The sequence below is a fragment of the Mercenaria mercenaria genome, chromosome 1, assembly GCF_021730395.1.
Source record: "Mercenaria mercenaria strain notata chromosome 1, MADL_Memer_1, whole genome shotgun sequence".
Lineage (NCBI taxonomy): Eukaryota > Metazoa > Mollusca > Bivalvia > Venerida > Veneridae > Mercenaria > Mercenaria mercenaria.
The window spans coordinates 94,189,500-94,203,777 of NC_069361.1; the positions used below are offsets into that span (position 1 = coordinate 94,189,500).

The 14,278-nt window shown below is 32.0% G+C and overlaps 1 protein-coding gene across 1 annotated transcript in view; it reads right to left on the bottom strand.

Moving 5' to 3' along the window:
- LOC123564351 (ribosome biogenesis protein NOP53-like) overlaps positions 1-13,464 on the bottom strand; it is a 39,532-nt gene extending 26,068 nt beyond the window's left edge. The window contains exons 1-3 of the mRNA XM_053517661.1: positions 13,293-13,464; positions 2,618-2,688; positions 986-1,073 (exon numbers count right to left, since the gene is read on the bottom strand). Of these exons, the coding sequence (XP_053373636.1) occupies positions 986-1,073; positions 2,618-2,688; positions 13,293-13,423 (290 nt within the window). The 5' untranslated portion in view covers positions 13,424-13,464. The remainder of the gene's footprint in view (positions 1-985; positions 1,074-2,617; positions 2,689-13,292) is intronic.
- Between the last annotated feature and the right edge of the window lie 814 nt (positions 13,465-14,278).

The window sequence follows — 14,278 nt, forward strand, 5'->3', positions numbered from 1 at the left end:
GCTTGATTTTTTGCTAGACTGATATTTGAAAAAATCCGATCTCAAGCAATTTTTCATAATAGGAGCCTAAGGGAAAATTGCAGCTTTCTTAACTTTTTCATGAATACCATTTTTTCTACAATGTAGATTTAATGAAACTTTTCACAGTCATAAATAAACAGTTGGCCTATATTATGGTGAAATAAAATGTATAGGTCCATGTGCTTATTTTGAGATATCTGACCATGATTAAAGTGACCCGCACATTTCAAGCTTATTTTAAGACATTATTTTGAATTATCTATCATGTCAGATGTTTTAATATCGTATTTCAACTTTAGAAAGATAGTAACAGTGCCATTGTAATAAATTTACTCACAAGTTGCCATTAATTCATAAACTGATTTTCATTTCCGTACGCCGAATCCAGACTTTATTCTACATGTACGTTTTCTGTATAAATGACATTACGCTATCACTTCCGGTTTATCAAACGTGCCGAACTACCTTAAGCTGAATAATAAACTATGGTAGCTTCACAGTTTTACACTTACAAAAACAAAATCCATATGCTATTAGTATTTACTGGCAACTCATTCCCTGGGCTTACTAGACAACAATGCAGAGAAAGCTCAAGTTGTACAGACAAATAATACATTAGACTGTTATACATACCGAAGATTTTATTTCCGAACATAAACACTAGAAACCTTATCTTGGCAGAAAACTAATGAAAAAAGAAATGAGCCGCGCCATGAGAAAATCAACATAGTGGCTTTGCAACCAGCATGGATCCAGACCAGCCTGCGCATCCGCGCAGTCTGGTCAGGATCCATGCTGTTCGCTAACAGTTTCTCCAATTCCAATAGGCTTTAAAAGCGAACAGCATGGAGCCTGACCAGACTGCGCGGATGCGCAGGCTGGTCTGGATCCATGCTGGTCGCACACCCACTATGTTGGTTTTCTCATGGCACGGCTCAAATGACAAATTGCAATACACGTTTACCTTTTGGGAGGAGGTGGCTTTAATGTAACTTCTACATCTTTCAATTCCTCTTGTGCCTTTCTCTTTCTTTTTTGCCTATCTTTTAAACCTAGAATATAACAGATCAAACAATTACTAGTGTTTGACAAAGCAGTTTCCACAAAATTTTGTTAGAATATTAAAATCCATCAAATTTAAGACAGAAGAATAACATGGCATGTCAAACATTGCAAATTTCAATAAGTAATAATTATGTGCCAGTGGTATATATCACTATGTTTATAAGAGATTAATATTATGACTTTGGTGTGCTTTCTAGCCATAATGGCACACCTACTGCATAATAGCCCATGGGCCATTATGAAAATAGGTGTACCATTATGCCTAGAAGGCACAACCAGCCGTTCACTGACCTTTTTATTATATACCTTTACTTCACATTTATCTATTTCTCATTTAACAATTTTAACATATTAATATTTAAACATCTAATTATTAAGCATCATTTGTCATGTAATCCGTCACTATTTGAGAATCCACTAAAATGATTAAGCACCTTTCACCGCCATTATATTTTGTAATAAACACAAGCCGTTTCGGCTAACCTAGCCATTATGATTATGGCACATATGCCACTGTTTACATAAGTTAAAAATATGCATAATAGGATAGTTATGTTTCATGTATAATTCACAATATTTTAACCAAGTGAAATTAAAGCAATGCATTGATACAAGGAAAATGCTAAATTATGAAAGATTTTATGAGTAAATATATTCAATTTACAATGAAACAGACATATTTTCTTTTACCAATAAAAACCAAAATTAATATTTTCATTGTTTCAAATAGTGATTTTACTGATATATTTCAGTATCTCACTGAAAACTATTCAATGCAAAGTTATTTTTCTTGGCCTACTTACTCATCAAATGATGTTGTTTTTTTCTGATGGAAAGTAAGTGTGCAAAGTTTCAAACCTACAGCTCTTATAGTTTTTGAGAAAATGTGACCTGAACAGGGCTCCAGATAATTTTTTGGCCTATGAGTATTTACTCATCATAATTTTTGTGAATGAGTAAAATGGTAAAATCTGAAATTTACTAGATGTAATTTTAATCCTGAAAATTTGTAGATGTGAAAAAAAAGAAGAAAACTGTTTTATAACAAATTTATTAATTTGGTGTAACACCCATGATCGTGCTTTGTTACGTAAAGCCTTTAGATGATTCAGATTTTGTTTACGCTAGTAAAAAGTCATTGCAGGAGTTTCTGTACGCTTAAAAATCATCGCACATGCGCATATGCATTATTTCAAAGCGTAATTTACACTAATACACATCTTATCTGGAGCCCTGCCTAAACAAAAATCTTAACCAATGCTGACAATCAAGTGACTACAATACCTCCTAGATCTTTTTCAAAATTAGACAAGCTAAAAATATCGAATTATGCAATATAAATACAGCAATACACAACATAAATATTACAGAACTGAATTTTGCAATGTTTGATGCTATACTGGACAGTTAAAAATAAATTAATAATCACTACAATTCTGAATATACAACTGACACATTAAAGACTTTTCAAAACTATTTTTACCTTTAAACTAAAATATTTTTAACTGACACATAGATATTTGATACATACCTGCTTTAGCTTTTGTAACTTTTTTGTCAACAAAAAACAAAGAGGCATCTGTTTTCTCTGATACTTTGCCACTGAAATATTAAAATCATTATGATTTTAGAACAGACTTCACATAACAGTAAACAAAAGGTGTTAAGTCACTCATTTGACCTTGACTATTTGACCTTACATATAAGTATAACACACTCAATCATGAATGGTAACAAGTGTGTTTAGCATAAAAACAGGTAAAGTGTCCCCATTTGAACAAATTTGAGAGAGAACAATACAAGGATGCTATGGACCAAGTTTAATGAAGACCTGCCATGCAGTTTATGGGAAAAAGTCATTTAAAAATATTTTTGTAAGCTTTAGTGTCCCCTCAGAGGGGCCAAGTGCACCCCCTCCCCCAATTTAAAAAAAATTAACTGAGGACTTTATGGGCAAGCTTCATGAAGATCTATTACCGGTAAGCAGTTTATGAAAAGAAGTTACCAGTATGTGAAGGTAATAACTTAAATTCAGATTTTGATCAAGTATTAGTTTTGGTCATTTACACTTATTTATGTTCAACAAATGCTCATTTAAATTTTTATTACAGGTATTTTAAAAATTTGATTTTCCTATTCTGGTTGCCAAACTACACTGTAAAAGGCATAAATTTGATAAACTTACTTAACCTAGGGAATGATATGAATATAAGAACAATCATATTATATTTGTCATAGGGGTTCATTTACAACTATATTTTTAGCCAAAATTCATTAGAAATGCAAGTTTGTAAAATTACTATTACCTCCCTTTGACTATCTTGGTTACTCACAGATTTAAATCTTGCCTTTTGGAATACGCTATTACTTATAAAATGAAAATACTATAAATACAAAAAGACAGAAGGACCACATGTCAAACACCAGCAAAAGTTTAACTATATATTCATTCTAATAAAATGAAAATGTAAAACTAGAAATTACATTAATTCAAAAACAGTCAGCATTTTAAATATTTTCATGATAAACAGGGTTAATTACAAAATTTTGCCACGGACCTAGTTTGATTAAGATCTACCCAGCATTTCCTGAGGAAAAGTTGTTAAAGGTTGTTTTTTTTCTATTTCTAGCTCCAGTGGCCAGTAAAAGGGTCAGGGTTAGAGTTACTACAGACAAAGTCTGATGAAGATCCTTAAAGGTTTCATGAAAATAAGTCATTTAAAAGTATCTCTTTTTTTTAGTTCTGACAGCCTCAAAAAGAAGCCAAGAGTCCCAACTTGAACAAAACTGGGAAAGGACCTTATAATGATGCAACACACTAAGTTTGATAAAGATCCACCAAGCAGTTCATGAGAAGGAGTTATTTAAAAGTATTTCTATTTCTAGCTCTAGTGAACCCTAATTGGGACCAAGTGCCCCAACTTGAAACAAGAAAAACCTAAGAAAATGTATGATTATTCTCGTAAAGTGTATCAGATTTGAAGACTGTCGAGTGTGGTAGATGTATTTTAGCGTTCTTTCTTCAGCACGCTCGCTAAATTGCAATCACCCTGTGTTCCTTTCGTATTTTCCGATGACCCTGGGTTTTTGACATTTTATTCCTGGTGTTTATTTTATAAGAAGAGTCTAGCCGTCCAGTAACTGGGACACCTAGCTTGCGTTCTAGCCATGCGGAAATAGATTTCCTAATGAATAAGGAATGATTCAGGACTGTTATTTACTAAGATATCGACACTTGTCTGCAAACAAAATTTTGTGTGAATACATACTAAATATTTTCTTTTAATCATCGCGAATATGTTCATCTGGTGGCGGACAAACCAATGTTTTTATGGGATCAGAATTTTTAAATTTTAACAACTTTTTCACTGGATTTTCAAAATTAAAACACTTTTGAAATACTTACAATTTTCATATTTTAGTATTCAAATATTTTTTAAATGAATAACTGTTTTAAATGACATTTAACTTCAATAGCAGCAGTGTGATGTTCAAAACTTTTAAACAGTAGTTAAGCGTTCATAATTAATCCATTTTATTTCGAAATAATAGTCAAAATATATAATGAATTGCTTGTTTTCTAGCTTTCCATTCATCCAAACAATTACAATGTATCTATAAATTTGTGTTTTAAGAATTAAAGTTTAGGCTGTTAGAAAAACATCACTTTTTACAAAATAACATGAATGTTCGGCAATCTATGTTTTATTATTTCTAAAAACAGAATATCAACAGATTTGTATACAAACACAATCTCATTCGTTTTATCGACTGAAAAATCAGTAATCTATTTGAGACGATGAACAGTATACTTTGGTATGTATTCACATAATATTTTGTTTACAGATAAGTATTGATATCTGAAGTAAATAACAGTTAAAACTATATAAAATCATTACTTATTCATTAAGAAATCAATTAACGGACGGCTAGAAAATCCCGAGGATTTGCTAGCCATAACTCAGGCTGGGCATCCGGTTAGACAGCTAGACACTTCCTATTTTATATAAGACTTCTGGGGTCTTATTGATAGAATTTCAGATTCCTGTGCTTTGAGCAGGCTGATAACATTGCCCAATCGGGCTTTCGACATAAAAACTAGTATTTCTTGAAAAATAATGAAGATATTTCTTTCAAATTTGGTCCATTTATTAAGCATAACATATGATGCATACTGATATAGAAATAACTTTGTTGTCTTCAGTTTTGTTAGAATAACTTCCCTTTTTCAGATTTTTATGATGCATAATTTTTGAAGTCCAAAGAAATTATGTTTTAATACAATGTTTAAAACAGAAAAGGGTTCAATGGCTTTCTATTGCTCCAAACTTGTGCGCCAATACCTTTATTCTATATATTTAGGGTTAATACTTTGTTTCTAGTGCAGATGTATGAACAATTTTTTTTACAAATAAAATTTTTCTATAATGCTGTAAGTGAAAGCACAGTAAAATGTATACATTCATGTACTAGGCTTAAAATAAAATTAAGTTTGTTTGACCTTTACCTACCGACCCGATAAAATTGCCCCGACTCAAATAATTTTATTGCATTCCAGAGAAAAAAATTATTTTTATTTTCTTATCAGAGGGAAACACTTATTTAGGTGCTTGAAACTGGCGATTATTTTATTTAACAAATGCGTAAATAATTATGGCAAGTGAGAAAGTAACCCACGGTCAGCTAGTAGAAAATCGATAAAGCGGACTGTTTATTATCTCGTGTTTTCCGAAAATGTGTCAACTATGCCGATAACGCTGCCTAAGACCATAGGATGCAGACGACAATCAAACCGCTTATAACCGGAAGGCAATCTGACAAAAGGACATAATTTTAAAAATCTAGTATCTAATTTACCCGCAAAACGTAAAGATACCAAAACGTCATGCCGGTAATTTTCCTTTCCACAAGCACATGCGACCTATCATAATATCTAAATTCCATCCCTCGACGTTACTTTTGTTTACACATACACAAAAAATGCGCGTAGTGCATTCATTTTTTGTTATTATTGCATCAATATTTTTAGCACCGCTGAAGAAGTACTATACAGTGAAACACCGCTCGCTCGAGCATCGATGACTCGAGCACCCGGGCTCGCTCGAGCAATTCATGTGGTCCCGGCCGATTTCCTCTATTTTCTATGTGATATTACCATGGCTGGGTCGAGCATCGATAACTCGATCGCTCGAGCATGACACCTGGTCCCTGTGCATTAATTTACTCTTTGTTGCCTCTGGCTAACTCGAGCAGAGGTGTCAAAATTGTTAACACCTTCGGCAATCAGAATGTGTCGGTTAATTTGAGATTTTCATACACCGTGAGAATTGCGTAGTCTATTCCCAGACTATCTTAAATGTTTGTTTGTCGGTATATTTGATCTTATGATGATATTAATTATTAATAAAAGCTTAAAGAAAAGTTTTATTGATTAAATATCGATCAATTACTGATTACTTAAAGCATCTTTTCTGTGGGATCGAGAAGATAGTTATGAGATTTTAGTATTTTAATCAGCAGTTTTTTGCATGCAAATGAAGGAAATAATATAGCCTTTTCATAAAATTGAGACGATAATTATGATATGCACTAATGTCTTGTTGATGAATAAAAATAAAAAAAAGTCTTAGTTGTTTCTTCAAATGTGCCATTTACAAATTACATATTGAAACGTCTATCAATAGATAACGTTTGTAATACGTTTGTTTTTGCAAATGTCACAAGTTTGATATTATTACGCATCACCGTTTACTCTGCAAACGGTCCCGATGACACTTTGTTTTCTTTGTATGTTGGTCAATGTTTGGGTCGCTCGAAACCATGGATAACTCGAGCATTTTGCTCATCCCCTTGAGACCTCGAGCGAGCGGTGTTTTACTGTAGTTTGAATTCTATAACGATTTTAATAAGATATTGACAGGAATGTAGGCAAAATTCTATAAAAACGGTCAAATTTAAATTTAGTTCTTTGTAAAATTTCAAACAGTGCGATCTTAATTACTTATTTCTTTCTAAGAGTAAATAAGTGATAAATTCTATGTGCCTGCTGCACAGTAAATGGGCCAAATGTGTTAGCATCAAAGTCAAAAATTAAAGTTAAAGATTTCTTACCTGTTAAGCCTTTTTCATGAAGTTATATGTTTTAACTTCATGAAAAAGTAAAATAACAGATAACTTTTTGCTGATTTTTGTTTTTATACATCATTTTCTATCAGTGGTTGGGCAAGGGGACGGACGTTACATGGGAATGTAAAAAGCTTGTTTCTGAAGCTGTTTAATGTCATTAAGATGAGAGAATTCACCAAATCAATAAACCAGTACATCTTTACAAGAAACTTATAAAAAAATTGCCAAAAATTGAAAAAAAAAATTTTTTTTGTTATTTTACCTGTCGAAGCAGAGAAGGAAAAAAACAGCCATACTCATATTTTTCCTGTTACCATTTATAATATTATACTTAATTGGATAACAACCTTTTAAATGAAGACACAAGAACATCAGTTATTAAACAATTCAGTTTTTTGTATATTTCTTTTTTATTTAGGCTTCAAAACTAGTAAAGAGAAACTGATGGCAAAGGGGGACGGACGTTACATTATGAGGGGACGGACGTTACACTAATTATATACATTTGTTTTTCAAGCTTTAATGTGGCTCTACTGAATAAAAACAGATTCTGTTAATGTTAAACCTACCTAGATGAATGAAAAATGATACAAAGTAATAAAATAAAAAGAAATATTCTGAATTAGAGTCTTAAAATATGGAGGGAAAAAGAAAACAGTATTTTTTAATCAGGAAATTGATAGTGTTCATCCTATATATTCACTGACTTAATGAAAGGTGTTTCTAAATTTTCATTATTATGCTAATGTCATTCAATAAAAGATATGTGTGTGGTTATGGTACATCTGACTGCTAGACTTAAGTAAATTAGGATGGACGTTACAAATTCACCATAATTTCTAACAATTTTTTTTTGCAAAAACTATGTTGAAGCATAAAACAAAACGAAACAGAACAAAATGAGAAAATGTATTAAAATATTTCTTTTCATGAACATGTAAATGATATGTATCATATAATATACACTTTTAAGAAAGTGACAGTAATCATCATCTCAGCACAAGAAGGGGATAAGAGCTCTGACATCAAACACTTTTTTAACCGAGGTGAGGAGGATCATTTTGTTTCACTTTGAATTTCACAGATACCACTATAAATCATATTAATATACATAGATTAAGAAAAATCCCTTAAGTATGTAATCTGAAAGTAATGCTGAAAATACATTTATATAGACAGTATTTTCTATTCCCCTGTTTTGGGGATTGAAGGAAGGATCCATTAGGAGGGGGAAAATATGCTGTAATAACAAATACTATTTGGGTCCTTAATATGAGTTTGAAAAAAAAATACCCTGGACCCTGTACAACAGTTGGTACATTTACTTAAATATCTGTGATTCATTGCCATGACACATCAGATTTTGTTTATGAAATGATCATAATTTAGAAAAAAATTTTATTCAATTTAAGGGTCTACACAACCATATGGCCATTATTACTGGCATGAGCCTGGATCATAAAATTAGTTCAACTTAAAAGAATTTCACACATTTAGTCCCACTCCTAATCTGCATATGACAGCATGCTCCTCCCCTTTCTCAGTTTTTCAAAAGAAATCACTTTGTATATACAAGGTTCATTAAAGAGTCAGTGTTTTTACAAGGACTAGGTATGGATCCAGAAATGTATATACAGGGTCCAGTTTTATGGCACCTTGTATAACGCTTAAGTTTTCCCAAAGTATGCGTTTATACAAGACTCGTTAAGAGGGTAAGTGTTGTTTTTAGAATCTTACAAGGATCCAGAGATATATACATGTATAAACTGGGCCCAGTTAAGTGGATCCATTTGATCAGTTTTGTATATTTTTCTCATGTTGTTTTTATAGCCAACTGTTGTTCCAGCAGGGGTCTCGTTACATGTGACATATTATTCTTTTGAATAATGTCCTCATATTTGTAAATAAATGTTTCATTGGGAATGATTTAACACACACCATCTTTATTTATCAATATATAACCTACAAAAAGTTACTGATGAATAACAAAATCAGAATATATGAAATATTCAATTATCACAATTTTTGTAACATCCGTCCCTTTTCTGTAACGTCCGTCCCCCTATTTTTCAGATGAAGATGATACAACATCATATAAATCTAAATGAATCTTTTTATTTATTTATTACTTATTGATGCATGTCCTATCAAACAGGAGTTAATTTCATTTAAATTTCCTCACATAGCATAAAAAACAAAGATATTTGCTCTAATTTTCAGGTTTTTTTCTAGTTTTCAATTTAAAATACTCAAAAGTATGAAAAAAAAATTTTTCAACATTGTTTTTGATAATTTCATACTTTATACATACTCTTGTGAAATAATAGTATCAGATATTACCATCAAAACATGAAAACACTGCATTTTGTACAAGATTAAGAAAAGCATATATAGGGGGACGGACGTTACAGGGACGGACGTTACACATAACTTTTGATATTTCATCATTTTTTTCTCAGCAAGGCTGCAGATCTATTTATTTTTCATTTTTTCATGATAGGTATGTCATTAAGCATATATGAAAGTAATTAATATCAGTATATTCATATTCAATTATAAAATAATAGAGGGGGACGGACGTTACACTTTTTTTCACGCAAATGGTTTTTTGGGTGCTTAAATGGACTTTTTTACTAAAATGTCCATTGATAAGTGCTGCAAGCATTTTTTTCATATTCTACAAATACATAGTAAGACAGTGAGCAAGAAAATTATTTTGAATATGTAAAATTAAGACATTTTGTGTTCAATTCAAAATTTAGCATTTTTGTTAAAAACAGTGGTGTTACACGAGTCACTTTTTATTATCATATTCATAAAAATGTAACGATTTCAGTGATCATCAATTTTATACATCATTTTAAAGCTAATAAAATTATCTGTTTAAAGGTATTCAAATCAAACTTATATTTTGTTATTTGAAAATACTGTAGCATTTTTTGAAAAGTGTAAAAATCCAGTGCTAACGCATTACATGAAAAAACGGCCTATTTTCAGCCATAAAATGGCTTTCAAATTTTTTTTTTTGTTGATTATGTGATTTTTTTTTACTGCAGCATTTGAATACTACTAAGACACATTGAAAACAGTTTTAACAAAACTTGAAACGGATGTTCCTCTATAAATAAAATGCAGTTACATGTTTTTTGAAAAAATTGGCCCATTTACTGTGCAGCAGGCATATGGGCATAAAGTTCAGACTTTTGACCAGAAAGTACAAAAAAAAACAGAATAAAAAACTTAAATAATGAAAAAGCGTCAGCAATTTAAATACATGGCGTAAAACGACTTTTGGCAAACAGATTTATGTTAGTGTACAGAGGTAGAATATGCACAATTATCGTTTAACACATTTACCTGTCAGTTTATACAGGATATTGAATCCGCTTTAACAAATTAAAAAAGACTTTTTTATTCATTAATTTAAAGAACCAAGGCGGTACGGTCAAACAGTGATGTGTCATATGGCGCGAAAACATGACGTACTTCCATGACAATCTCGGGCAACTATACCGCTTTGATCTCCACTTCTGATGCCATGATACCGACACACTTCTGTTAGCTCTTTGAGGGGGGTGTTAATTGATGATGAAAACAAGGACAATGACTAAGTTTATCAACAGAATAATTACCGATAATCGTTTACGCTTTTTATTTCGCTTTCAACATTGGGTGGATTATGATTATTGTGTCCATAATTTTGGGACACTTTACAAAATAATCATTTTTTCGGGAAACAAATCTTGAGAAAGTGAAAATAACCAGTCCTAACACTTTTGGAAAATACGATAGGGGCTAGACTGTCATTATTAATACTATCGATGCAGTTATTATGGAGAGCAACTAGGTGGTGGAGATTACAAAAATACAGTAAAAGAAAAATGTCTGCTGTGAAAAGGAAATTTAAGAAGAACAAATATGATTGATTACAAAGGAAACGTAGTGTACATGAGAATATTATTTGTCTACTATGTGTTACTTTTGAAATTTGCTTGTACATAATACTGCTTTCAAAACAGTGACAGTATTATGGCAACTGACAGGCGAGTGGTGGGAAATTTAATTATCTGTGAAAATATATTATAAACCGACTTAATTGTTAATTGATTTCAAAATGTCTTTAATCAGAGATCGTTTTGAAATGCATTTGTTCGAAGTGAGAAAATCTCAGTTTTCGAATTTCAAGAATTTGACAAGAACCTAAATGTGTTGAAATATTACAGTCTAGATAGTTTTAATATTTTAATTTTGTTATGCCAGAACAAAGAGCTATAAGAATCTTATACTTCTTTTGCCAGGACAATGGCATAATAAATGTCTGATGTCGGGAAACCCAATCTTGTTTCTGTCTTTAGTAACATGACCAATATGTGCTAAAAAAATCATCACTTTTGCTTGCATACTGCCATAACCATTGTAAAAACCTTCTAAAACTCATAAAAAGTTATTATCTATTGAATTAAGCATCAAACACTTGTTGAAAATAAGCTGTAATTCAGTAGTGTGTTTAGATGCCAAATATCGCGTATTTTCGCGACTATGCTTAAGGCATATATTGTTTTGTACTTATAAGCGCAGATGAAGTGAAAACACTTTTGATATATATATAAAGAAAAAGTATAGACATGAAAGATACTTAAAGACTTGGTGAACTTTACCTTATGTGCAAATTAAGTCTGTGCCCATATTGTGTGTGCATGAATAGGGCTAGGGGTTTATTACAAGCATACATTTAACAGAGCATCTTCGGAGATTATTTACAAACAATAGGTATTAATAAATAGACTTTATTACTGAGACAACAAACATTTAAAAAAACTAAAATATAATAAAATTATTTACCTACCTACCCACTGTAAAAATACTGGGTCGGTAAAGGTCAAACAAACTTAATTTTAATTAAGGCCCTAGCGCAATAATTTAGAGCACTAGAAAGCCATTGAACCCTTTTTTGTTTTAAACTTAGTAATAGAACATATCTTTTTTGGACTTCAAAAATTATGCGTCATAAAAATCTGAAACATGTGAAAAGGCCAAATAATTTTACCAAAACTGAAGGCAACCAAGTTATTTTTATTTTAATTGGTATCATATGTAATGTTTAATAAATGGACCAAGTTTGAAAGAAATATCTTCGTTATTTTTCAAGAAAAATTAGTTTTTCTGTTGAAAGCCAGGTTGGGCAATGTTACCAGCGGTATCAAGTCAAAATGTCCCCTAGTCAAAACACCCCCCATTTTGGTCAAAACGTCCCCCATTCAGTTTAGAATTTGGTCAAAACACCCCCCTAATATTTTTTTTGTATTATTCTTTTCAATTTGAAACTTACGGATTATTTACTGATTATAAACAAAATTGATTTATTAGCACCTAAAATAATGCAATCAACACCTACCAACTATAAATGGTTGTGCTTTAATTGAGCTGTAGGCTTAATATTAGTAGGTGTAACAATTTCATTTATAACATAGCCATGATAACAACATTATAATTTCATTTAATTAATAAATAACAGAAACATCACTTTTACACAGTATAAACATCAGATAATTTCACAACATATAACATTCTAAAACTAATGGTTTACAATATTCTAATTAAAATCTATGCATGTAGATCTAAAACAATATAATGAACATTATAATTTAATAATTTTTTTTTATTATGTTTACCAAATTAACTTAAATAATATGTATTTACATATATAATTTTAAGGGGGGTGTTTTGACCTGGTAATTTTTGGAAGGGGGTGTTTTGACCAGAAAAGGGGGACGTTTTGACCGAAATAGGGGGTGTTTTGACTAGGGGCCGTTTTGACCAGGGGCCGTTTTGACTAACATCCTTACCAGCCTGTTGAGTTAGTTACACAAACAGTTGAGTTACAGTTGATTTTGAGATGTAATTTGTGAATGTCAACAGACTGCACATCAATAAAAATTTACTACCAATTTGTCCGAACTGTTTAATGCTTCAAAACTGGTCAAACGTCTGTAAAAATTATCTGAAGACTAAATTATCCGAAATCCTGGTATCCGAAACTGTATAGATTTTTGATGATGTAAAGAAATTACAACAGTTACCCTGTTCTTTCTTGTAATCTTTCGTCTTCTAAAAATTCTTCAACATCATTCGTATCAACTTTTCTCCATGATTTCTTCTTATTTTTACTCAGATGTTTTCTTCTGGTATTTTTTCCACGCACGTTGTCCATTTTCGCAATATAAACAAAACGCTTGCAATTTTCCAAGCGCCTAAACCTATTTCCTTAGGTCAGAGTCTACCAAATAAAAAAAGTAACTACTGGGAATAGGATATACAGTAATAAACAAGTCAAATGATTTATCGCGGCCAGAAATTTGTACAAACCGGACAGAAGTTACGAAATTGTCATTTGTGCAGGAAAGAAGCGTTTACCATAATGTCCAGTACTGGACAGGTATAGTGACCATGCACGGACACAGCCAATTTTCTCAGAGGGGGTCCGATCCCCTGCCCCTCCACCCCCACTCCCCCCACCCTGGAAATTTTGAAATTTAGCACTTCATTTTTTGCATTCTGGGACAGTTTTATGGACTAACCAGTTAAATTTGGGAAAATGATAAAATCAAGCTTTCTTGAAGGTAAAAATCTTAGTTTCTTTTAGATAAATAATATGAATTATGGCGGGGTCGTATGTAGCAGCAGTCGCATATACTTTACATGCAGTCCTAATGTTGCCTTTTTCGAAAAACATTTTCTTTCCTTCTTGTCTTCTTGTTCCTTTTTAAAGATTTCCAGAGGGGGTCCGGACCCTGCCCCCCCCCCCCGCCCTCTGGGTCGCGCATGGTGACATATCATCTTTCTGTTTATGCTAGGTAAACTGTGTTTTGGCTAAATTTCAACAGAGCACAATTGACTGAACAGTGTACAAATTCATTACTGTTTTTCAGGCAAGGGTGGAAAAAAAGTGGTAGGCAGTGGGCGCGTTCGGCATACATACTCGAGCTAACCCGAGTCACCCTGGGTATTACTCGAGTATAACTCGTGTAACCCGGGCGATAGTAGTTGTGTCACCCGAATTCTACCC